Here is a 27,780-nt window from a genome sequence, read left to right as displayed (position 1 = left end):
AGGTGGGAGGTTGGATGCATGACTACTACGGTTACTTCCAACAGAACTCTAGATAAAGAACAATCCCCCTAAGCAACACCCTTATTATTTACTTCATTTTGTAGATAAGAAAACAGATCTCATGAAGGTTAACTGACTGGTGTAAAGTCATAGAAAACTGAGGAGGAACAAGGTCTAGTCTAGTTTTCTTTCCACAACATTAAGGTTGACTCTGTTCAGAGCACAGCTCCTATTCTAGAATGAGACTCTCCTGGTCCATAGGCCAGTACTTGCTCCATTCCACCCTGCTACTCTCAACAGCCAAGGAAGAGAAAGTTGGGCAGTAAAACACGGTGCTAATGTTTTTGGCTCTGGAATCAGCAGATCTGAAGTCAAACTTGACCCTGTTGCTTTCTATATATGTGGCTTATGGAATGCTGTTTAACCTTTCTAAGCTTCAGTTTTCTCATCTGAAAATGTTGTCAATAATAGTACCGACTTTATAAGGCTGTTATTGGGATTAAATGAGATGGTGTATTTGCAGTGAATATGTAAAAAAAAGAATTTAAGCTAAAGAAAACAAAACAGTGAAGTTGAGCCCTCAGGCATATGTTGACAATAAACTTACTACTCTTTCAGAGAAAATGCACTTCAAGACATTGCTAGGTGTGTCAGAAATGTGGACTTCTCACTTGGAACCTTGGCTCTTTTTAATCTCTGCTCATGGGTAACTGGGAAGACATGTGCTATTTGACCAATGAACTCCCATACTCTTGTGGCTGAGAATTCGCAGTTTACCCAACATAGGGACTTTCTAAGAGCCTATCATTTCCCATCATCTACCTGCCTAATTTCTTTATTGAAAAAATTCAAAGAAAAAAATCACAAGAATCTTAATTATTTCTCATAGCAATCTTACATGGTATTATAATTTTCAGAAAACTGAAGCTTGGGGAAATTAGGTATTTGTCAAGGTCACGTAGGGAATAACTAGTAGAAGCAGAAATTTATTTATTATTTTTGTAAGAAATGGGGTCTTGCTATGTTGCCCAGGTTAGATTCACACTCCTGGAAGCTCAAGTGATCCTCCTGCCCCAGTCTCAAGTAGCTGGGACTATAGACGCCCAACAATGGGCTGGTGGAATCAGGGATTTAAACTTAGTGTCTTCAACTCCAAAGCATATACTCTTAACCATGAAGTTATACTGCCTTCTTAGACATGCAGAGCATTCAAGAGTTTCCAAACAACTTTACACGATTTAATAATCTGTGAAAAAGCCAGAATGGAATCATAGTTCCCATTTTATAAATGGCAAGATTAGGCTTAGAATGGCGAAAACACAAAAGACAGATCAGATCACCTTTTATTTATGGTACAGAGAGACCAGTACCCACATCTAGCTCTTTCTACAATACTATAGCTACCTCAGCAAAAAATACCCCGTAGGTGTTTTGGTATAAGGCAATTTATTTCTAAACTTCCCTTGTATGACTGCTATCTGCTTCAAAATGATAAACATGCTCAAGCAACAGCATGCATATTGCCTATGTAAGTCTAGGATTCATATTTCCATCTGCATTTCAGATAGGTACACTGTTATCATAGCAACTCATAAAGAATGCCATTGGAAACAACAACAACAAAAAATCACACCAAACCTACAATTCTAAGCACAACAGACCAGGTTGTTTACGATACTTCCGTGAGATTTTCACGGCCAAAGACACATCTAACCAGTCCTTTACTCAATGATTGTACTTCATCTCTAGCAGCATCACCATTCTCCAAAGAATGCAAACCCAGATTCTCAGGGTACTAAAAATGTGCATGAAAGAATCATAAGAGAGCTACTAGGAGTAACTGATAAGTGAGTGTTGAATTAGAAAATGCCTCTAATTCTCAGCCAAACCACTTCTGAAAACTGAGTGCATGGGACTGCTTCATGACAAGCTGAATATCAGCCTAAGCTTTCTCTTCTGACCTGTTAAAATGCCAGAGGTTTAAAGCAAAAATAGCATGATAAAAATAACTGCCATCTCTATGGGACTCAACCTTTTAAGTACAGTACTATGCACTTGACATGCATCATCTCTAAGTCTTATCCTATCAGTTTAATGCAGGTATTACAGCCTCTGTTTCACAGGACATCAGAGAGGTCACAAAACATTATTATAAAAGTGCTTAACATTTATTGAGCCCTTACCAGATACCAGGCACTGTTCTAAAGAGACTGACATATACTATTTAATTTAATCCTTAAAAATAATCATTTGAGGCCGGGTGCAGTAGCTCAAGCCTGTAATTCCAGCACTTTGGGAGGCCAAGGCGGGTGGATCACGTGGTCAAGAGATCGAAACCATCCTGGTCAACATGGTGAAACCCCGTCTCTACTCAAAATACAAAAAACTAGTTGGGCATGGTGGCGCGTGCCTGTAATCCCAGTTACTCAGGAGGCTGAGGCAGGAGAATTGCCTGAACCCAGGAGGTGGAGGTTGCGGTGAGCCGAGATGGCACCATTGCACTCCAGCCTGGGTAACAAGTGAAACTCTGTCTCAAAAAAAAAAAAAAAATCATTTGAGATAGGCGCTAACATCTCACTTTCCTAAGTGGGGAATCAAAGGTAAAAAGTAATTTGTTTATAGTCATGCAAATAATAAATGGAAAATCTACTTTGTGGGAATAGAACCACATGCTAGGAGAGATGAAGTTCTCAAGCTGGCACCGAAGGCCAAAATCACCAGTAATCATTTGAAAAAAATACCTTTGCAAAGCCTATCAATCCATACATCCATCAAAGCCACAGTTGCTCTGCTTGAGCACCATAAGAAGTAGTTGACTTGCATTCTAAACTCTGTTGATTGAAAAATATTGACACAGAACAGAAAACCAAACACTGCATATTCTCACTCATAAGTGGGTGTTGAACAATGAGAACACATGGACACAGGGAGGGAAGCATCACACACCGGGGCCTGGGGCTGGGGATAGAGGAAGGCTAACATTAAGAGAAACACCTAATGTAGATGATGGGGGTGATGGATGCAGCAAACCACCATGGCATGTGTATACCTATATAATAAACTTGAACGTTCTGCACATGTACCCTAGAACTTAAAGTATAATAATAAAAAAAAAATTAAGAAAAAGAAAAATACACAGCTCCGAATAGTAAAATCACATTCTGGTAAGCAAAATATTCAAACAACCAGATGCATGGGATTGCATATTGTGCAGGGCAAGAGCAGACACTTATTCAGGGAATATACAGTCATTGAGTGACTCAGGAGGCAGAATCTAGGATTTCAACTTCCATTTCTTGCTCTTGTTATATTCTAGTTAAACTTGTAGAGGTTCAACCTATGATGTAAAAGTTAACCACATGAGGGATTTGAACCTGGGTTTTTCCTTTTTTATTGAGACACAGTCTCACTCTATTGCCCAGGCTGGAGTGCAGTGGCAAAATGTTGGTTTACTGCAACCTCTGCCTCCTGGGCTCAAGTGAGTCTAGCGCCTCAGCCTCCCAAGTAGATGGGATTGCAGGCATGTGCCACCACACGGCTCATTTTTAATTTTTATTTTTGAGTAGAGACAGGCTTTTACCATGTTGGCCAGGCTGGTCTTAAACTCCTGACCTCAGGTGATCTGCCCAGCTTGGCCTCCCAAAGTGCTGGGATTACAGGCGTGAGCCACTGCACTCAGCTGAACCTGGGCTTTTCTAACTTGAAAATCCATCATATTTCCATCGTGATTCACTTGGACTGACACAATAAATATTTGTAAACAAACCAAATAAAAATTCTTCCACCCATTTGAATCCCAAGAAAAACATGTTAACATACATATACAAGCATAAACATCTGCCCCTACACTTCCCCTCCTGAACAAAAAAGAATACGTCTAGATAGAAAAGCGAATGGCTCTTGATAATAAGCTGCCAGGTGAGGAGAGCCACTTAGGTCACCTAAAGACTAAGACACACCTGGGTTTTGATTCCCTGCACTGTAACAACATTTTCAAAAGCCCAGTTCTGGCAGTTCTGGCCCATTTCGTTGTAATCAAAGACCAAGGTGACTGCAGTCCCCTCAAAAGAAACAGTCTTTGTTTACTTTTCCTCAACTCCTTAGAATATATGGGAGGGATGACAAGTCACTTTATTTAGACATCAATAGGCACGTGCTTCACACATGGTCTGTTAAACACTGTGGGATCTGTTCTAAGTAACTCCTTACTTGTTTGCATGTGAAATATTATATGATGGGAGAAGCTGACAGAGTCAGACAGATACCATACCCTAACAAAGGAGTCAACATTTGACTGGCTGCAGGGCCCCATTTCCAACAGAGACATAGGCCATGATATTGAAATTCCATACCTACAGTCTCCCAATGCTTGCTCCCAATGAACTTCCGTTAGAGGAATTCCACTGAATGTCAGTCATTTGACATATAATGAGCACCAGTGAAAAGCACAGACTTAAGCAAGAAAATCTGTCTCCTATAAATGTCAAGGCATCATTACAGGTACTAGTCAAAATATGGTCTTTCTTGGTTGTTAGGAAAAAATAGCTATTTGTATAATGAAGGGATTAAAATAATGTGTGTGACTTGCTTCCCCACTCAACATTTCACTGACATCTGTAGCTTAAATTGAAACCTTAAAAGCAGGAAATATAAAGCACTCTAAATACATGTACAGTGATATTGATATAGCATTCCAGGAAAATAAATTTTCAAAAAGTAATTTTTTGAGAGATAGTTTCAAGGACACATTTTCTTTTTTAAAAAAAGAAAACCAAATAAACAACTTACTTAATTCTAAAGAGTTATACTCAACTACAAAAGGCAATAAATATGATGTCTTGGTACTTTTTCTTTCTCTATTTTTTGAGGGGTTGGGGGACAGGGTCTCACACTGTCACCCAGGCTAGAGTGCAGCCTTGAACTCCTGGGGCTCAAGCAAGCCTCCTGCCTCAGCCTCTGGAGTAACTAGAAATGCAAGTGTACACCATCACGCCAATTTTTTTTTTTTTTGTAGAGACAGGGTCTCACTATGTTGCCCAGGCTGGTCTGGAACTCCTAGTCTGAAGTGATCCGCCCACCTCAGCCTCTCGAGGTGCTAGGATTACAAGTGTGAGCCAATGAACTCAGCCTGTTTTCTTCATTAAAAATTCTCCTTTTCTTGGGAAACACTCTCTGGCAATCATAATTGCCAGGCTCCTGTTGATACTTCTTTCATCAGTTTAAAGTGGATGTTTCTTCAAACAGCTCTTTAGACTCCAACATCTTTTTTCTTCTCCATAAAGGTCATCATGGCTGCCAAGAACAGGGCTAACAGCCTCTCACTGACTCAATTTACATGACCACCTTGGGAGATAGGTATCATTCCCATTTTACAGATGTCAGGAGAAAGCTAGGGAATTGAAGGTGACACAGAGAGAGATGTTCAAATCCCAGCCTGCTTCACTTCAAAGGTCATGCTTCTGCCTCTAAGCCTTGGTGCCAGTACTCTTCTATTCATATTTCCAAAATATCCTTGATATAGTTAAGAAATGGCTATAAAGCTAATTAAAGTATTACCTGGATGAATGAATTGTGTGACTGATTGTCACGACATAACCAGCTCCTCCAACATCTAAGTAAGGACCAGTCAAAGAAATCAACCCTGGGTTAGCAACTGCGTGGAGATACCTAATAGGTAATTGAGACCAAAGATAGTCATGTTATTTAGAGTACGCACCTCTACTCTGTAAATTTCAAAGAAAAGTGAGCTTATCACTCTAAGAACATTTATGATAAATTATGTTTGTGTTACACTGAAATGCATAAGGATTCTCATCTTTTAGATCTGACTGTAGCATCAACACAAGAAGCAAAAAAAAAAAATCTGATATTCCTTCTTACTTTAAAAAGAGACACTGAACTCAGTATATATCTGGGCATTTACTAAGATCTTAGTATAGTTTGTTTTTTTTGTTTTTTTTTTTTTTTAGACAGGTTCTCATTCTGTTGCCCAGGCTGGAGTGCAGTGGCGTGATCTTGGCACACTGAAACCTCAAACTCCTAGGCTTAAGCAATCCTCCCACCACAGCCTCCTGAGTAGCTAGAACTATAGGTGTGTACCACAATGGCCAACTCATTTTTACATTTTTTTGAAGAGATGGGGTTTCGCTATGTTACCCAAGTTGATCTTGAACTCCTAGGCTCAAGCAATTCACCTGCCTTGGCCTCCCAAAGTGCTAGCATTACAGGTATTGATGTTTTAGAGACAAACTAGAATTTCTGTTCTTATGTCCAATTGGCTCCCCTGCTACAGCATGCTGTTAGCTTTTGAAAATTAAGTCAAAATGAAGCCTAGAAGTAAAAGAATGTTTTTTAATTTATGTGTTCATTTTTCACAGGTCATACATAAGCTGTAACTTGATTCCATAATCATGTGTAGTAAAATGAAGTCTATCCACTAGGGACACATTTTGCATAAGGTAGGAATCCAACAAACCACTAGGAATTAAAATGGCCAAGCATAAAGAATTTCAGGCTCAAAATTTCAATGAAGAGATAAAAACACTGTAGATAGAAAAAAAAAAACCCCACACAGCTGTTGTTAATGCTGCACTGAAAAAACTATTCAGAAACATTTTTCACCATCAGGAAAGTAAGTATCTTCTTTAGTTTAATGGCCTGAAGTTGCTTTATTGTATGTATTTACCATGTCTCTCCAGGATTTGGGGGGAACCTTTGATAATGGAAGCCCCTAAAACTCACCATTGTCTCCTAGTAGGATCAAATGCTTTGTCCATGAGGGAACCAGGATAAATTCTGAGGACACCATTGGGTGTTGCTATGTAACGGCGGACAATGTAAGTGTTCAGGCTACTCATTTCCATTTGTGTCATCCATTCATCTGTGACGTGGCTGGTAGCCATTACTTCATTTCTGACAGAGAACTGGGAAACAAAGGAAGACATAGCAGGGATCCTTTAAAACTCATATGAAAAGAGAGTGGGCTGCTGGCAGGGCTTCCCAAAGCTCTGTTGCAAAGAAGCCAAGCCCAATTACTTTTAAAAAATCTTTTCACAGCAGATGGATGCAGCCAACTTGGTGAAAACAAAAGCTTGCAGAAATACAGTCAGCAGATACGTGATCACCCAATTGTTCACCCTAGCTAGGCTTTCTGAGTTTGCGAAGAAAAATCGTATAGCAAGTCATTAATATACACACAACATACATACCAACCCTAAAGCTTTGTTCTTTACACTTTCTATTTATATTTATCTCAAGAGACAGCAGAGGCACTTTACTTCTTCCCCCTGGGGTAAGACAGGGCTGGGAAAGTTTCACTAGTCTCTAAATCACATACCCGCCCCCCCACAATTGCTTCTGAGGCCTGTAACAGATTCTCTATGTGGCCACAGGGCTTCTTAATCCGTCAGAAGGGTCACTGCTGACCAGCCTCCCCCTGGGCCACACACTCTGCAGCTCTCCAGCTGAGAGGCACAGATGCAGAGCTGGGATTCCTACTTCAAAGGTTCACTGCCAGCACCCCCTGCTGGGTCTGTGGAGAGGGACACTAGAAATGGGGCCCCATGCCAGCACTTACTTTGAGGCCCGGGTTAGCAATGAGGCGGGTGTTGTCGCTGAGATAGGCCGTGTAGTGCTCCACCATGCGCTTTGTCTCTGGCTGGCTGAGGTGCTCATAGGGGGAGGAAAAGCTGCCAGCAGACAGCATGACGGTTGGACTTTCTGAAAGAGAAGCAAACAAAGCAGGCCTAAGAATGCAGAGACTCCATGTCATCCCAAACAAAAGCATCACTTGGGCTCTGCCAATATGTCAGCGATGGTGGCTTAACATCTTCCACCAGGAAACAAAGAGCCCAGCGCTGAGAGGAGCTAAAAAGGAAAAAGGATACATTCTCTCCCTTCAGGGAGCTTATGGTCCTACGAATGAACCACTAAAGACATGCACCAATAAATGCAAGTGCTGGGAGTGAAGATTCTTCAAACTATCTGAGATCTACATACAATATCTTATGAGGAGTGAGGGGACAGCTTCTGACAGGCATGAAGCCAGCCTGGATTAAATCTAGGCTTCACCATTTCCAGGCTGTGTGACGTTTGGCAGATTGTGTTTCTCTCATCTGCATGGTGCGAAGAAAACAGCAGCAACCTTATAGAGATATGGTGAGAATTCAGTGAGTTAATATTTGTAAAGCAAATGAGTATTAACTATCATTATTCATAGTAGTAGTAATATTTAAGAAGGAAAGATGGAACAGTGAAATCAATGCAAAAATTAAATAAATTATTCACTCAGATGGTGGCAGCAAAACTCGACATAAACAAAAGCTTCTAGAAATACAGTACTTAATGTACATGTTTTATTATTGGTCTGATCTAACAGGAAAACCCTAGTTCTCTATTTAAGATAAAAATCCTCATAATGAATCACAGTACAAAAGAAAAACATTAAATCTTTGTCTTTGAGATGTTCTACTGTTCAACCTTACCGTATTTTGAGAAGTTTTAGAAAGCATGATCATGTGTCCTGTCTCATTTAAACGCGTAGGGCATTTTCTACTTCTTTTGTTAGTTCTCACACATCGTGTTTTGTCTCTTTATAGCCTAGTGATCTCTGATTGTGCTGAACATTGTACTTAAAAACTAATGTATAGAAATAGCTTGAGGCCTAAGATGGGGGGATCTTTCTCCAGAGAGGATTGTTGCTTCATCCTGTCTGGAGCCATACTGTAAGATGTAGCAGGTGGGGTGCTGGAAACGGTTCCCAGTTAGGAGGCAGGATACTGACCTAAGCACTGTGTGACTTCAACTAATCCATGACCATCCTCTTTCAAAGGCTAATGGCTGAAGTTCCCCAAACCACTCAGATGATAGGAATCCCAAGTGAAGGCCTGATTTAACTTCAGGCCTTCCCCTAAAGATGTAGTCTTTTAGAATCTCTGCTAAAAGCATGCATGTGTGTGGGGCTGGAAGTGAAAAGAGTAGTTTAATTTATTAGAGTCTCTACCTTTAGTGGACCCTGGATTTGATTTCTGTTTCTCTTCCTTGCCTGAAGTAGCTACTTAAAGCACTGTTTAATTTCACAGCTGTTTCTTCTGGATTGGTAGATAGGTACATTGCAATAGTGGCTTTGAGTGTTGGCTCTCTTCTCTGGGTTCTTATTTTCTCTGAGATTGTTGCCCAGTAATTCCTACATGTTAGCTTTGATGCTTTCCAGGATTTTAATTCAGGATTATGTTTCCATCCAGAAATTTTATTAAATAGTTGACCTCAGTAGGTTGGGTTAGAATCGCCTAGTCTGCTATTCCCAGAAAACATTAAATAATGTTATGTTTCATTTCATTCTGATGACATCTTCATGGGCTACCTTGGAAGATTATTATTATATTAATTAACCAAAGCAAAGACAATCAGAGGCTGGAAAAGGTTAGGGTGCTTAGCAGCATGCTGTGGATTCATATATATTTTCTTGTGCAGCCCCTCCATGCAAGGACGTGCCAGAAAGAGAGGGTAGTTCCTGAACTCAAAGAAGTTGGGATCCAATTGGAGTGACAGGTGATAAAGAAAATAGAGAAAAATAACAACGTAAGAATAACACAATAATATATGAAGTGTCAAAAGCATACATCCTCTTCAGAGACAAGAGAGTTGCCATGACGCTGGAGTAAAGAGAAGGAGAGATGGCTTGGGGAGCGGGTCTCTTTTGCAGTGACAGAGACTGGCATTTTAGAAAAGGCTAGAACAGTAAGATGGGTTGAGCACAAAGAGAGAGAAAGAATCAAGATACAGGACCCAAAGCTTTGTGTCTAGGAGGTAGACATGCTTACTTATACACACATATACATATTTGATTGCCTTAGATGATATACTCTAAAAAATTATTCTTTGTCTCTCCGTACCAAGAAAGATGATGTGCTTCCATCAGCTCACTTGAACACAGGTGACATACATTTAAGACCTGGCCTTTAAACCCCCACATTAATAAAAATCAAATGGAAACCACTTCTTTGCCATTGCTTCCCATATTTCCCACTCTCTTTTTATTGTATTTTAATTATCTTGGTTCATTTTCATTGCCAACTGATCCTAACTAAGATGACTTTGATTACCTCTTCCCCTTGTTCTTGGGCCTTACCATCCAGGTAAGGAAGGGTGGCAAGAGCTCCCAGTGAAAGTCAGACACTGGCTTATGGTCTGTTTGTTAATTATATATAAAATAATTAAGTTCAGAGGCCAGATGCATGGCTCACACCTATAATCCCAGGACTTTGGGAAACTGAGGCAGGAGGCTCACCTGAGGTCGGGAGTTTGAGACCAGCCTGACCAGTATGGAAAAACCCTGTCTCTATAAAAATACAAAGTTAGCTGAGCATGGTGGCACATGCCTGTAATCCCAGCTATTTGGGAGGGTGAGACAGGAGAATCACGTGAACCCTGGAGGCAGAGGTTGTGGTGAGCTGAGGTCGTGCCATTGCACTCAGGCCTGGGCAACAAGAGCAAAACTCTCTTTCAAAATAAATAAATAAATAAATAAATAAATAAATAAAATTAAGTTCATAAACTACATTATCTGAATAATCTCTAGGAGGCAGTACTTGCTGTCCAAGTAAAATACAGTGCAATCCACAGATGTAATTTAAAATTTTCCAGTAGCCCAATTAAGAAAAGCAGAAAGTGGCCAGGCATGGTGGTGCTTACAGTCCCAGCACTTTGGGAGGCCAAGGTGGGAGAATCACTTGAGGTCAGGAGTTTGAGTACAGCCTGGCCAACATGGTGAAACCCCATCTCTACCAAAAATACAAAAGTTAGCCAGGCGTGGTGGCACACACCTGTAATCCCAGCTTCTCAGAGTCTGAGACAGGAGAATCACTTGAATCCAGGAGACGGAGGTTGCAGTGAGCCAAGATTGTATTACTGTACTCCAGCCTGGGTGACAAGAACCAAACTCTACGTCAAAAAAAAAGGGGGGGGCAAAGCAAAAAAGTAGGTTAAGTTAATTTGAATAATATGCTTATGGAATCCAATATATCCACAATAGCATTACAATTTTAACATGTCATCAATATAAAAATTAAATATGAACTTCACACTTACCATACACCTAAATTTCGACTAGTCATATTTAAAGTGCCCAATAGCTACATGTGGCTAGTGGCTGCCATACTGGAAACTGTAGCTATGGGAGATTATGCAAAGGAAATAAAAAAATCTAGGCTTGAGCTTCTATTTCATCAAGAAAAGAATTGTACTTTACTGTCTCAAATTTCAAAACAGTAACCTAATTTTCACCAGCAGTTGTATTTAACTTGCTCACACAGAACTTAAAAGAGACATGTACACATTAGTGTTTCAGTACAGCATTTCTTAAAAATACAAAATTTTTAACATACTTTTTTTGTATAAAAACAAAACCCCAAAGACCAAATCAAAACAAAGAAATATAAAATCCTGCCTTCTTGGATCAACATCACTGGCTCTATCCAAATTGTCAACACTGCTAGGAGGAGTCCCAGAAGAGACCACTTAGTCCAGCCTGCTCTTCTGATCTCACGTCCAGGCAGAACTCTCTAGGATGGAATTTAAGGGAGGAACCCAATCTCGAGTGCTATCATTTGGAATTTAGAGACTGCAGACTTCTAGCTTTGATTCTATTCCCATCTGTTCCCCTTCTTCTCAGTTTGCCAGTTGTGTGTTGATTCTTAGTTATTAACTGTTTTGAACCCTAAGTCTGTTCAACAGTGAAAAAGAGAATACCCATTTTAGTGTACTGAGAGAAGTCTGTGGTATAGTGACAACAAAGACCACAAATGCCTAGTAAGCGTCTGGCACATGGCAGACCAGAGGTGCATGAGTCCAATCGCAGCTTTGCTATATTTTATGTGATCTGGGGGAAAATTATTTATCTCTGGCAAACTCAAATTGATCACATGCCAACTCAGGTGAAAAATATAAAACATATGGTCCACAATAAACGTGAATTCCTCGTTGCTTCCTTTGAATTATGTTCATATTCCTAAACCCTTCTGAAGATAGGGATTGGTGGTAGATTTCTGTTCATAATGCTACATAGATTCCTTTGGAGGCATTTTATTGTTATTCTACCCCACCCCACCTCAATATGCCCATGCTTACATATTTACCTTTAATGGGCTGTATCTGTGCCTCTTTCTATATGGACTTTGGGCTACTGATAACTCTAATGTGCCTAGCATTAGAAGAAAGCTGAAAGTGACTAAGGAATGTGAAAGCTGAGTTCTCTTCATCGAGTCTGGGCAAACTATATTGGTGTAATTTATATTCCAGAGCCCTCCTAGAAGACCAGGCTGAAGTTAGAACTTCACTCAATACAAAACTTGTCTTTTTTACCTTCCTTGACCTGTTTCCCTCACTTTCTCGTTGGTTTCTCAAAGCCCATCCTTGTCTCAACGTCTGCTAGACGATGTAATTTTTGGCTAGGCTTCCAATCATTTTCACATTTGTATCCCCAAAGCAGCTGACTCTGAGGGCATTCAGTATCTTTTTTGTGGGTGTGGGGTGGATGGGATTCAAAAGGATATTTACAGTGAGCTGCTTAAGAACGTGAAGGAAGTGTAAGGGCTTTACCTAGGGTTGCCAGCTGTTTGAAGTGGAGGCAAGCACTGGGCTGGCCCAGGAGATCCAGCCGGTGGTACAGCAGCTTGCTACTGGGAACAGTGTTGAGGTTCTTCAGTTGTTTCACAGGTACTTCTGGTTGTATCACCACAATACACAGAATAAAGGAAGTGTCTTGCACCTGTAAAAATCAATAAAGAATTTCTAACATAGAAAATGAGGGTTCCATGGAGACAGGGACTTTGCATACATTATTTTCTGCTGCCTCTCTGTCTTCTATCCTCACATGGAAAGTGTTCATTAAATAAATGGTGAATGAATAAAGACATGAGGATAGGGTGATAGAAGGTATCTAATTTTGTATTTTCTGTCTTCTCTTCTTGTTGAGGGGACTTATGCAACAGAAAATCATGGGGCTAATGAAAGGATAGGAAAGGAGTCCCTTTGAAACTGTGACCCTAGCCTTTTTGTGCTAATGTGGGTTAATGAGCACAAGCTACAACAGGACATAATAATACAATACTTATTTTTATTTGGATTTCAAATGCCCTTAAAAATACATAATTGGTTTTGGAATAAGTGTTCTGAGAACTGCCTATTTTTCAAGTCATTAGTGAATTTTCACTTTAAAAGAAAGGACTGAGGAGCAGCCAATATACAATCTAGTTTATTCATTCTATTCCAACTAACACTTTCTTTTGTCCTGGATGGAAAAGACCAACATCACTACTTAAACTCATGAAAAACACAAATCCTTTGGCACCCCTGCAGAGTATGCCTGATTTGTCATTTCAGACCATCCTAGGCAAGTGTGCCACAGCTTAAGTCTAATTTATTAAGCTCATATGTAGAAACAGCGGTATTTTCAGATTCACTTTGTACCTAGCGAAATGGATGCTTCAACAAAATTTAGTAGGGACAATGACCACCACAGAATCAAAACTCAATCGTCAATCTATTTAGGTCTAGCTGATTAAGAAAGACTTAAAAAAAGAGGGCCAGGCGCGGTGGCTCAAGCCTGTAATCCCAGCACTTTGGGAGGCCGAGGCGGGTGGATCATGAGGTCAAGAGATTGAGACCATCCTGGTAAACATGGTGAAACCCCGTCTCTACTAAAAATACAAAAAATTAGCTGGGCATGGTGGCGTGTGCCTGTAATCCCAGCTACTCAGGAGGCTGAGGCAGGAGAATTGCCTGAACCCAGGAGGCGGAGGTTGTGGTGAGCCGAGATCGTGCCATTGCACTCCCAGCCTGGGTAACAAGAGCGAAACTCTGTCTCAAAAAAAAAAGAAAGAAAGCCAAATTCCTCTATTATAATCCTATTATATTAGAAGAAAGACAGAACTTATTTAAAGATGGTTTACAAATAAACGAAGAGGGTGATGACTAGCGAAATCAGGACTAAAGAACAGTGCCTTATAAAGCAGTTCATGTGATTTACTTAGTGAAGTAAAAGTACAAGTTAGATGAAGGAGAAAACTGTAACTAGGCAGGTTAGAGTTAAGTGAAATTTAAGATTTGTGAGGATGGCTGCAGAAGCAATTTGCATCTTCCTGGAATTGCTTTCAAGTACTGCTGGCAAAGATGTTCAATTAGATTAACAAATTTAATCCTCTTCCTCATTCCCCAAATTATAAATTGACAAGGTGCTATGAAGTGGCATTTACTATTTTCTCTCTTCTCAATCTCACAGTTATCCTTTAAGTTTGTTTTCCTTTGTTGTTTGTTTCAAGGAACCAAAAGACAAAACCCTACCAGAATGACTAGAATATGATTTTATAATTGGGTCTATTCTTTAAGAGAAATATAAAGTTACCCTAAGCTTCTAAAAGTAGCACTTCATAAATAGTTCTTAGGAAAGTAGATTTCAATATAGGTCTTTCTATCATGTTCTTAGCTGAAAAAAATAGTCTCTGCATTAAAAGGAACTACATTCTTAGAAGGGCTGTCTGTGGGTTGGGAGTGGTTTTTTTTTTTCACTGATTATAACATGGGATCCATGTTTTGAAGTGAAGCAGGCCCGTGTAACATGGGAACATGTGAATACCTTCTAGTAGTCAACACTTCTTTCTGTCATAGCAAATAGCGTCCCAAAATGTTAAAAAATGCACTTGGGTTACACAGTGACAAAGTCATCTCTTAATGCACTAACATAATCTCTCAAGTTATATTTAAATTGATTAGGTGAAATAATCCCTCAATATCTGCTATATCTATGGATGCTAAGCAGTTTAGCCAATTATTCTCAGGATAAGCTAACTCTATTTGGATTATATTAGAGAAACCATTTTATTTTTTAGGACAAGATGAGTATCTACCTTCCTCCCCAACAAAGTAACTCAAGAGACTTTAAAAATATTTACCCTTATTACTAGTTAACCAGCCTAGCCTTTTTTTTTCAGTCCCCAATCTCATTATTTATTACGTCCTTAAGTTTTCACTTATAGTGATCTGCTCAACAGTTTTAGAACTCTGAGAAAGCTAACACTGCTACCTGAAGTGACTACATGATTACTACATCCAATTTGCCTAGGGAGAATAGCCAGAATTTAGTAGCATCATTGAAAAAAAACATGCTAACATTGGAGCTCTTTACTGTAACAAGAAGGTCACACAAATGTCTACATTTCCTCCTTTCCCTTTTGATGCCAACAACCATGCAGATAGATACTTTCCCAGGATGTAACTGAGTTGATTTCAATTAGGATATGCTGAAGGTAAACAATCTAATTTCAAATACAAAAGTCTGTTTTCTAATTGAGAATTTTGGTGGCTGGTTCACCCTTTCTGATGTGAAAATTAAGTAATTTATCTTTTAAAATGATATAGGCCAGGTGGCTCAAGCCTGTAATCCCAGCACTTTGGAGGCCGAGGCAGGTGAATCACGAGGTCAAGAAATCGAGACCAACCTGGTCAACATGGTGAAACCCTGTCTCTACTAAAAATACAAAAAATTAGCTGGGCATGGTGTCATGTGCCTGTAATCCCAGCTACTCAGGAGGCTGAGGCAGGAGAATTGCCTGAACCCAGGAGGCGGAGGTTGCGGTAAGCCGAGATCATGCCATTGCACTCCAGCCTGGGTAACAAGAGCGAAACTCTGTCTCATAAATAGATAGATAGATAGATAGATAGATAGATAGATAGATAGATAGATAGATAAAATAAAAATGATATAAATTTAAGGGCAGATGGTGCTATCATTCTAAAAAAAATTCTGAAAATGAGTTGGCTAAGAGAATTTCAAAATAGGCTTTGACCTTCCTCAAATCTGTATTACCAGACAATAAACTACCAGTAGAATTAGGCTTGTAAACATAAGTTTCTCAAATAGTTTCATTTATTATTTTGTTTGCTTCATTTGTATTTTAGTAATTGCTATTGCCATAATGATAAACAAGAAGGTTGGGAAAGACTTCTGCCTAAAGGCATTCTGGCTACTCCCAGTTCCTCTTTCCTGATCCAATTGATACAGGCATAGACACTAAATCGAGTTGCTGTTTGACTGTCTGCATCTGCCACTAGGCTGGATACTCTATGAAGGCAGAGAGAGTATCAGTCTTCTTTATCCTCCTTAGTACACAGAAAATGTTCAATAAGTAGTTTGTAAAGGGATGATTAAATGGATCTATTTGGAGTCAACAGATTAAACATCAGATTTTTCCATCCCAAGAAAAATCTCATGTATGACTGTATTTTATGTTCAGTGATTAAAATTTGATAACAAAAATAAAAGTCTACTCTCCTTTTGGTCATGTATAGTATTTAGGGTCCTTCAGTAGCACTGCTATGCTACGTTGGGAAGGAAGAGGAGAGAAGAGAAACAGGTAACGTGAACAGTGTGTGTTAGATCCTCTTTCCCTAGGATTCTTTGAAGCCTGGTGTCTGAATGAATGTGGTAAGAGAAAGCTGAAATGAGTGCCACAAGTTATAACCAAACTATCCATCTGCTTGTATTGAACATGAATAATCCAACTTCTAATCCAAAATTGTCTTTTCCTTAGAGAATATCAGAGGGTATTTATGCTTTCATGTCTCCTTTTAAACTCCCAACCTCTACAATCTGAGTTGAACTGAAAAAAACCAACCGGATGTAATCTAAATGTGCATTAATAGGGTAGTGTTTAAAGAAATTTGGGTCATCTATACAATGCAATACTATATAGCCATTAAAGGCATGTGTGAATGTATAGACACACACAAATACATACACGCCTGTCTGTATATACACATTTTCTGGAAATTTATCTAAGTAGCTACTTATGGGGAATAGAAAAGTCAAAGGAAGGAAGGAAGTGGATAGTTTTGGTGCTATCATGGCTCACTGCAGCTTCCACCTCTCAGGCTTAAGTGATCCTCTCACCTCAGCCTCCTGAGTAGCTGGGAATACCAGCATGTGTCACTGGCTAATTTTTACATTTTTTATAGAGATGGGATTTTTTTTGTCATGTTGTCCAGGCTGGGGATAGTTTACTTTCTACTTTATGTCCTTTTATATGGTTTGACCAGTTTTATAAACAAAAAAGGAAAAATAATAATACACATCTGTGAAATGTCTTCTTTCTGCAATCACTTTAAAAACTGATTAGACACATTATGAGACACATTCTCAGACTCAAGTGCCACCCTCTGCCCGACATGAAGTGCTTCCCACATAAAGAAGGGCACTGTACCCTGTAGCTCTTCAAGGAAAAACAACTTCCTCTCACTCACCATCTTCCAGGCATAGCTAACATTGTAGGCTTCCTTTCCAGTTTCTCTCAGCTTGTTTATGTGCCAAGACAGGGATGAGTTCACAGGAACTGCGATAATCTGGCTGCCCAGAGGGAGGCTGTGTTGGCAAATAGAATTAAATATTTCAGGCAAAAGATAAAATTAAGCACTTAATTAAAGGCAAGGAAGAAGCTGTGAGTCAATGGCCACCTCCCGATTTTGAATAGCAATGAAACTCATCAGTTTTGAAAGAGATAATGTGAGATTTTCAATTCTGTAAAAGCATTATGTCAGCTCTGCATTAAAAACATTCCTTACTCTCCATTCCTGCTCCCCAACTCTAATTCTTTCCAGAGACTAACTTGTCTCAAATCACTCAGTCATTAATTTTCAACCAATAGGCACAAAAACCCATCCTCTACAGGTTGCCATCTGCCAAAATAATGTATCACAGTTAGAAAAAATCCAATCTGTTTTTTATTTTAAGAAAAAACAATGTATAAGATTGTGCTGTCAACTTGGAATGGACACTACTTTGCCAGGCTATTTTTTTGGCAAGTGCAATAAAGCAGGTCCTCGACTTAGCCTTTTATTTTGCCAACATTTTTCAATTTGGTATCATTGGAACTTTGTTTTGAAAATGAGATGAAATATATCTGATTTTACAATGAAAGTCAATGTGAACACAGAATTTGACTTACAAGACATTATTCTCAAATAATAGCTCCAAGAGACCTTATCTGTGATACAAAGTAAGCAAAATCATGGGTGCTATTCTTATGAAAACATTACTGAGAATACTTTTGATAACATTAAAATAATTTGTTTTATATTCTAGAGTAAGTACTCACATGTGGCCTTGATGGGTCCCATTCTCAGAGAAATACAATCCTATGACCCTCACCTTTTCCTTACCTTAGGATATTTTGCCGAACTAATTCAAATTTTGGAATATTTTCATAATGTATGATGTCGGTATGAAGTGGGGCCTCTGATAATAAATATGGCCTGGTAAGAGATGGGTGCATAAGTGTATATCCTGCAGTAAGAAAACAAAATGCATGCTAATAAGAAACATGTTGTAGGAAGTTCTGAATCACTGTTTTTGAAATATGGGGTACTCTGGGCTGGATGCCCAATTCTCAACTTATCATTGTGCAACTCACCAGTCCAATAAAAACTGAACTTGTTTTATATGTGCTTACATAAAACTCTTGAAGCGTGGAAAGATGTCTTAAATTATTAAACATCTGTTTAATCAAGAATATTTTGGAGGTATTCATTGTTTTTTGTTTCATAAAACATTCTAATCTACCACATAAATCTTAACGCCAATAAATCTAAGATAAAAATTTAGTAAAAAAAAATGATCTAAAGTATAACATATTTTTTAAACTTTTTTTACCTTTAGGGGTACATGTGCAGGTTTATTATATAGGTACACTTGTGTCACGGGGGTTTGTTGTACAGATTATTTTGTTACGCAGGTACTAGGCATAGTACCCAATAGTTATTTTTTTTTTGCTTCTTTCCCTCCTCCCACTTTCCACCCTTAGGCCTCAGTGCCTGTTTCCTTCCTCTTTGTGTCCATCATGTGTTCTCATCACTTAGTTCCCACTTATAAGTGAGAACATGCAGTATTTGGTTTTCTGTTCCTGAGTTAGTTTGCTAAGGATAATGACCTCTAGCCTCATCCATGTTCCTACAAAGGACATGATCTCATTCTTTTTTTTTTCTTTTGAGACAGAGTCTCATTGTTGTCACCAGGCTGGAGTGAAATGGTACAATCTCGGCTGACTGCATCCTTTGCTTCCCCAGTTCCAGCAATTCTCCTGCCTCAGCCTCCTGAGAAGCTGAGATTACTAGTGCCTACCACCAAGCCTGGCTAATTTTTGTACTCTTAGTAGAGACAGGGTTTCACCATGTTGGCTAGGCTTATCTCAAACTCCTGACCTCAGGTGATCTACCCACCTTTGGCCTCCCAAAGTGCTGAGATTACAGGCATGAGCCACCACGCCCAACCAATCTTACTATTTTTTTAATAGCTGCATAGTATTCCATATGGACCACATTTTCTTTATCCAGTCTACCACTGAGGGGCATTTAGGATGATTTCATGTCTTGGCTATTGCAAATAGCACTGCAATGAACATACACGTGTCTTTATGATAGAACAATTTATATTTCTTTGGGTATATATATATATATCCAGTAATGGGATTGCTAGGTTGAATGGTAATTCTATTTTCATCTCTTTGAAGAATCATCACACTGCTTTCCACAATGACTGACCTAATTTACATTCCAACCAATAGTGTTCAAGTGTCCCCTTTCCTTTGCAACTTCACCAATATATGTTATTTTTTGACTTTTTAATAATAGCCATTCTGACAGGTGTAGGATGGTATCTCATTGTGGTTTTGATTTGCATTTCTCTAATGATCAGGGACATTCAGATTTTTTTCATATGCTTGTTGGCTGCATTATGTATTCTTTTGAAAAGTATCTGTTCGTGTCAAAGGATGACATTCTATGTGTCATTCAATCCTTGAGTCTAATTTCCTGACGTTATAAATAACTGTTCCCTGCTCCTCAAAGAACATAGAAACACATGTGTAATTTGGAGATTTACTCTGCCATCTTTATGGTGTTCTACTACAAATGAGCAATCTTAGTCACAATGCTTTTCTTTATATTATCATTTCCCTATTTTGTTTGCAGAATATCTATACCTTTCTTTAGGTTTCTAAAAAAGCATTCTTAGGATGAACATTTAGCAGATTACCTTTGTCATCTATGAGAAAAGTATAGGAAGCCAAAGAGTCTTGGTAATATGTCACGTCTTCAAGAATGTAAGCCAGATTCACATCCACACCTACAATTCCCAGAAGTAGGTTTCCAAAATAACAGGGTTTACTCACAGTCATGATTAAACCTATGGGTTAAAAACAAAATAAATCTAAAGAATAGCAGAGAAGCAACTGGACAAAGAATGGAACTGTGCTCTGGTGAATCCTGAAGGCTTCTATCAGCTGTCGCAATTTTGTTTGGAAAAAAACTTTCCCATGAGATCCAGTAATCAAGCACTGCCTTTGCAGACAGCCTAATAAATGAGTTTGAGTGGGAGGGAAAGAGCGTCCTTTGGCAGCTCATATATCGAGCAGTTAATTTAAATGAAGGTAATTTCTATGTATTCCACTACTTTTTCACCTAAAAAGACAGGACAAGACAATCAGTGCAAAACAGCAGCATGACATACATATTTCTATTTCCTCAAGTGGGTAGATTCAGGTGAACTTGAAAGATCAATGGGCAACGAATCTAAAAACTGTAGTTATAGTCCAGCTGTACCCCTTTTGTATTGTACAGGTGACAGCAGACATAATTTCTCTGAGCCTTGGTTGACGCATCTGTTTTTTTTTTTAATTTTAATATTTTAAGATGGGGTCTCACTCTGTCGCCCATGTTGGAATGCAGTGGTACAATCATAGCTTACATTGGTTGAAACGGCCTGGGCTCAAGCAATCCTCCCTCCTGAGCTTCCCAAGTAGCTGGGATTATGTGAATGAGCCACTGTGCCAGGCTCAAACACCTGTTTAAAGGACACAGCATTGGCTGCTTTACTGAGGAAATGTCAGATCAAAAGAGACTGTGGATAAAGGAATGCTTAAAAGGTATTATTACTATACCCCATTAATGCATCCTTTAAAAAAATGTGAAGACAAGGGGAAAAAACTTAGAAAGGTACAGTATCTGAACATACAGAACTTCCAGTAGCTGAAGGAGAAATTAAGTTTCAAAGGAGTGTATTTCCAGTCATTCAGGCCAGAAGTTACCACATTTTTATGTAAGGGGTCAGACAGGAAATATTTCAGGCTTTATGGGTTACATAGTCTCTAGTGCACACACACACATACACACACACACACACACACACATATATATATTTTTAAATAACCTTTTCAAAACATAAAGACCATGTTTAGATAACCAGACTATTAAAAATAACAACAACAATAGGATAACTAGGGAAAGGGCAAAGGACAAGGGAAGAAAATGCAGAAAGGGAGAGCACAGATGATGGATCAATGAATGACCCCGAGATCGAGACACCTGGTTTCTCCTCCTGGCTTTCCTGCTGGGTTTGGTAAGCTACGCCATGTCTTGGAATGAGTCTCTCCATGCATCAGATGAGGAGGTGAGATAAAATGATCTTTAGGATCCCCAACAATTTTACAATCCTATGGCTCTAAAGAAAACTCTAAACAAAAAGATGGATTGTTTATCTTTACCTTGATTTTGTGTTTTCCTGCGCTTGATGTCATGTTCATGTCTATCAGCCTATCAGAAAGCCATTCTTCTAGAAACACCCAGTAAAGGGATTTAACACTCCTGAAGACTTCTACAAAGAATAAGCTTCTACACAGAGAATAGCATATGATGTCCACTTGAGGTATTATGGAGTTGCTATGGTTGCATAGGCCAACTAAATGCATCACTTGATAAAAAGAAGTGGCCACATCACTGAAAAAGCTTCTGAAAAGTCATGCAATGGGTCTCTATTATAGTTTCAAAGGCATTTTTAAGCAGTTCACATTTAGAATGCTATCTATCTGTTTTAAAATGTTTAAAAATAACAGGTATTTAAGAAGGTTTTAGAAATGCATTTTGGAGAAGGTTTTTGCTCAGGTCTCCCAGGATAAATAGGTGGTAAGCAGCAGGAACAGGCTGTGAGGACTAGCATGAAGACAGAGGTCACCATCTGCCCACCACAGTCCCCTGAGCTTTAGTCTAGGATTAAAGCCATTTTCATAGATCAGTAAAGTACAACAGAAATACTCTGTGCCTGGGATGCCTGCTCGCTTCAAATTTCTGTTCTCCTCTGGACAGGTTGAGAACAAAGTCTTAAAAAAGAAACACAATCTTACTTTTCAATTATCAACTGGGACAGAAAACTCTTGATCCCATTATGGCAAATAAAGTATGCTAAGCTCTTATTATACTGACAAAATCCTCAATCACTCTCTCTACTTTAACCTAAATCACATAGATTTACTTTTTAAAAAGAACTATGTTCAGTAACTGATATTTTAATCTGTGTAGGTTTTGAATTAGAGCCACGTAAACATAGGTTTCCCTAGACTCAAGCCTCATGACATGGAGTCAGAGGATGTGTCACTCAATAATTCTAGGAACTGAAAACACAAAGATGAAAAGACAGATATACTCTAGCAGAGGAATTCAATAGATCTGCAAACCAATCACTGAAATCCACTGCACAGGACTCATAACACAGGCCCCAGGGAATAAAATGTGCATGATACCAGGCAGCAGGTGGCCAAAGTTCTCCATGTGATTTGGCTTAAAGCATTCAGTGTAGCTCTCTGGATTTAGGAGGGAGTCCTACCCTACCTGATACCACTATTGCTAATAGAATTTGGCTATATAATCTTCTGAGTTTGTGAAAACCTGGATTTCTACATCTTCCTTTGTCCCTTTCACAAAGTATTAACAGGAATTACTGATTTATCTTTCTCTTATCAGATTTACAAGCTTCCTGAAGGTGGGAGGTGAGCCTCACTCATCACTGCCTGGCAAAATGCTTGGCTGGCACTCAGTAATGTAGGCTACATGCATCAAAGGTAGCTTGCATTCAAGACTTCATATTTTCACCAAAAAGGGAAATAACCTTATTCAAAAGTGGGAGCTTCTATTCTATATACACCTGTAGGCTCTGCCAGTAATTGGAGGGATTAAAAAGAAAGTGAGTCTGGGCATGGCGGCCCACATCTGTAATCCCAGCACTTTAGGAGGCCAAGTGGAAAAATTGCTTAAGGCCAGGAGGTTGAGGCTGCAGTAAGCTATGATCACACCACTGCACTCCAGCTTGGGTGAGAGAAAGAGGCCTGGTCTCTTTAAAAATAAAAATAAAAATAAAAATAAAAATTGAGGTATAATGGCAGTTGGCTTATTTCTTCCTTACAGAAAGATAATATTCACCTAGTTTCTAGAAAACACCTTCTCTAGAGGCCTGTTACATTTTACATGAGTTTTGTTTTTTTTTAAATATCCATATTTGTGAGGGTTCCTAGATAAAACATAAAAATAATATCTTAAATGGCAATGGTGTGTGTCTGGCTATTAATTAGCTACTTCTTTAATCTTCTTCTCTGTGAAGAAAGGAGAGAGAAGAGGATATACAGAAAAGGATAAGTAAAAACATAGAGGAGAAAAAGGAAAAGACCGTGCTTTTACTGAAAATATACTGTTAGCCAGGCATTGTTCTAGATGTTTTACTATTATTGCATTTAATCTTCACCACTGCCTCGAGGAAAATGTTGTATTTTTTGTTATATTTCCAGATTATATTTTACAGGCCAGGAAATTGAATCCTGAGAAGGTTCAGTACTTTACTCAACATCCTGTTACGGGTAACTTAGGTATGAGAATGATGATGCCGCTGATGTTAGTAACAATGGTAACAACAAAGGTAAAATACATTTAATACATAAAATGAAAACAGTAATTATAACTCGATGGTATCACGGTCATGAGTTACCATTTATTTATAATAGCTAAGTAATCGTAGATTAACTAGATAATGACAGGTCATATACGTTATCTAGTTAATCCTAATAATCTGAAAGATTTACTATCCCATTTTACAGGTGACCACATGGGGAATGAATACCATTAAATAACTTACCAAGGTCAACACCTCAAGTGGAAGAACAGAATTTGAAAGCCCATCTGATGCCAGGCCCGTGTTTGAGTGATGATGGCACACTGACTTGTCTCTGAGGCTGAGTCCTCAGCACTTCTGAGCTTCATTTCCCATGTGCCATGATACAAAGCTAACCTTTAGTCCTAATTCATGAACTTTTGGATATTCAGGAATCCTCACAAAGCCTCCCCAGAGGATATATCCATTATGTCTACTGTGGCCAGGGTAATAAGGAAGAACCTGGGCTGGGGATTTCTGCTGTATAATACAGAGCTATAGGAGAGATGACGGGGCGGGGATGGGGGGATGCTAAAAAACCCTATGATCCTGAGGAAGAGGTACCCATTTCTATCTGTCCAATTCTTTTCCCCTTCCTTTAACAGGAAGTTTATTCAAACTCACCATCTCCCATCTCATCAGAGAAGGGGAGGCTGAAGACGGCTTCGTCAATCATCCGGTTGGGAAGATTAGTGTAGAACCTGCCCACTGTGGTCTCCAGGTTGCTCAATTGGTTCAGCACCATCATGCTGCCCTTAATCACAGGCAAGGTCGTCCGGTCTGGCACACCATACTTCCCTGAGTTCTGTTCAGCTAGATCCCTCAGAAAAGCCAGCTCTTTCAAACCAGTCACCCCATCTAAAATGGAAAGCCAAGAGAAGACCATGGAAAGCAAAATGGTTTATATCCATACATCTTTCCATTTAGATCAAATGCAGGCATGGATGAGGTCTTCTAACACCAGAGGGGTTTTTGCAGACGGTGTGGACTCTGGACACAAATACCATCCTGCTGAGGAAACAAAGCCTGAGGCATGGTCTTTCCTGAAATAGTTAAGAGGGGAAAGGGATTCTTCATGGGCAATGATGAAAAACACATGCATAAATAAAGGAGTCCTATTCAGTAAGAATGTGCTCTCCCCAAAAAGTTTAATTATAAAATGAAAATTCACTTTCTGCATTTAATATTTAAAAGCAAAAGTAATAATTCACAAGTCTGCATTTAATTTAATGTAGTAGATGAAACTGTATGAGTTTTAAAGGATAGAGGTTTATCCTTTCATTCCTGACCTCTTCGCCTATAAAGCCACTTGCCAAAGTCTCATGCAAACTAAATGAAAGAATTATGGATCATATTTACTGATGCCTCCAAATCCTGTTTCTTTAAGCTCATTTTAATTATAAACATGATATTGTTAGGATAACACTGAATTTGATTTATTTACTATATATATTTTTTACATTTAGAGGGTTTTGAAAACTTTCTACAAGATTTAGGCATACTGGAACATATTGTTCTACAACATCTGTAATCAAGAGCACAAAAATAAATTTAATAAACTTTTTTTTTAGTTTGCTATTGTTGGAACACAGTCAAAAGGATTAGAAACTGCATATGGGCACCATTGTAAATGAATTCAAAATGACTTCAGTCACTACTGAGAATCTACCATTGCATTTTAAAAAGGTTTTGCCTCATGTTCTTGAAGATTTCAATAGCAAACCATGAACTATTCAGTCATTAAAAAGAATCTGAAGCTTTCATGGTTCATCTACCACATAATGTCTTTAGCATTTCTACATAGAGACTGTACATATTTCTGGCACTGGAAGTCCACTTCTAAAGTCATGGCAGAATAAAATATATATTAATTTATTCTTCCTGCCCTCACCTCTTTTTTTTTTTTTTTTTGGAGACAGAGTTTCCCTTTGTCACCCAGCTGGAGTGCAGTAGACAATCTTGGTTCACTGCAACCTCTGTCTCCCGGGTTCAAGCAATTCCTATGCCTCAGCCTTCCAAGTAGCTGGGATCACAGGCATATACCACCACACCCGGCTATTTTTGTATTTTTGGTAAAGATGGGGTTTCACCACGTTGGCCAGGTTGGTCTCAAACTACTGGCTTCAAGTGATCTGCGTGCCTTGGCCTCCCAAACTGCTGGGATTATAGGTGTAAGTCACCATACTTGGCCTATGATTTCTTTCTTAAAAGAAACATATTATATTTAAATAAACTTGACTTTTGCTCCACTCATGCAATGCTAAAGGAAAGGAAAAAATACCTGGGCCAAATTAAGTCAGAATTAGATATTGTTCCCTTTGCATAGCACAGAGCTGAGATGGAGGTTGAGGGGTACACTCCAGAGTAAAAGATAACACCAAAGATATGATTGATCCCTGACCTTATATCCTTGAGAAGCTCACAGAAGTAAAACAATAAAAGAAGAAAACTCGAGCAATAAATAAATTTCCTTTCTTTGTCATGTATTGCTTGACTCTCTCAAAATGTAAAATATAAGTGACAAACAAGAATATCTACTAGGCAAAGAAGAGTTGCGTGGGATGGAAGGTTATGAAGGATTGAGTATGATGTGTTACCCCATCATGAGATGTTATGCAGGGCGGCAGGAGAGTCAGTAGGGTAGCAGATTCATAAGTATGCTGGGCTGCCTATTATAAACATGGTCATGCTAGAAACTACATTTCTCAGGACCCTCTTTTCCAGCATGCTATTAGGTTAAAGGTGCAAAAAGTGAAAGGCTGTATTGTGAGATTTGCATGGCAAAGAAAGAAGTGGTGAGAGACAGACACTAAGGGGCCAGAATGTTTCAGTTTGCCCTACATTGTCTGTGTTCGTTCAACAACCTTCCATGGACTTCTACACAAAGTCTCCTAAGTGGTCGTCCCTGTTCCTAGCTTCCAGACCTCCCAGCAGGCCCCAACTTGGTTACTAAACTGTCTGAGATGTCCATCTCGGTTTTTCTTCCACAATTTTCTCCCAGTTTCTCCCACAACTGTGTGTATTCTAATTCTGACAATAAATTCTTTTTTAAATTTAATTTTTAGGGATTCATAGTAGGTATATATATTTACAGTGTACCTGCAATGTTTTGATACAGGTGTGCAAGGCGTAATAATCACAGCAGAGTAATTGAGGTATTCATCACTTAAATCATTTATCATTTCTTTGTACTATTAGAAACATCAAACTTCCATTGTATTAGTTACTTAAAAATATATAATAAATTACTGTTGACTATAGTCACCCTGTTATATTATCAAATACTAGATCTTACTCATTCTATCTAACTACATTTTTGTACCCATTAACCATTCCTAATCCCTCCACTTCTCTGGTGCCCTTCCTAGTCTCTGGTAGCCATCAGTTACTCTATCTCCTGGAGTTCAAGTGTTTTATTTATTTATTTATGGAGACAGAGTCTCACTTTATTGCCCAGGCTGGAGTGCAGTGGTGCCATCTTGGCTCACTGCAACCTCTGCCTCCCAGGTTCACACAATTCTTGCGCCTTAGCCTCCTGAGTAGCTGGGAATATAGGCATGTGCCACCACACTCAGCTAATTTCTGTATTTTAGGAGAGATGGGGTTTCACCATGTTGGCCAGGCTGGTCTCGAACTCCTGACCTGAGGTGATCCACCTGCCTCAGCCTCCCAAAGTGCTGGGATTACAGGCATGAGCCACTGCGCTTGGCTCAAGTGTTTTAATTTTTAGCTGACAATAAATTCTTTATTCTAAGATTCTCTTAGCCATTCTGCTTTCCTATTTGTAAGTAAGGTAAGTGTGTCTACACTAGTGAAGCACACTTAGAAACAGCATTCTGAGAGAGAGAGAGAAAACTGGCAGTGAGAATGTGTGGCTGGCTAGATTAAAGGAAGAAAGAGAAGAGAAAAGGATGATGAGATGGAAGTAACTAGAGATTTTAAAGTTATGTAATTACTGGAACACAGAAAGTGTGTAAGAGACT

General features: G+C 39.0%; 1 protein-coding gene across 5 annotated transcripts in view; it reads right to left on the bottom strand.

Moving 5' to 3' along the window:
• Window positions 1–27,780, bottom strand: part of CACHD1 (cache domain containing 1) — a 223,561-nt gene that overhangs the window by 22,344 nt on the left and 173,437 nt on the right. For all 5 annotated transcript variants that reach the window (XM_009001398.5, XM_078332128.1, XM_035251734.3 and 2 more), the window contains 8 exons: window positions 24,422–24,655; window positions 20,081–20,230; window positions 18,211–18,334; window positions 17,296–17,413; window positions 12,598–12,766; window positions 7,577–7,719; window positions 6,742–6,923; window positions 5,557–5,667 (listed from right to left, as the gene is read on the bottom strand). In XM_009001398.5, the coding sequence (XP_008999646.2) occupies window positions 5,557–5,667; window positions 6,742–6,923; window positions 7,577–7,719; window positions 12,598–12,766; window positions 17,296–17,413; window positions 18,211–18,334; window positions 20,081–20,230; window positions 24,422–24,655 (1,231 nt within the window). The remainder of the gene's footprint in view (window positions 1–5,556; window positions 5,668–6,741; window positions 6,924–7,576; window positions 7,720–12,597; window positions 12,767–17,295; window positions 17,414–18,210; window positions 18,335–20,080; window positions 20,231–24,421; window positions 24,656–27,780) is intronic.

This window comes from Callithrix jacchus, chromosome 7 (assembly GCF_049354715.1).
Source record: "Callithrix jacchus isolate 240 chromosome 7, calJac240_pri, whole genome shotgun sequence".
Lineage (NCBI taxonomy): Eukaryota > Metazoa > Chordata > Mammalia > Primates > Cebidae > Callithrix > Callithrix jacchus.
Note: the sequence above shows the minus strand (reverse complement) of the source record. Positions and strands in the feature narration are given on the sequence as shown.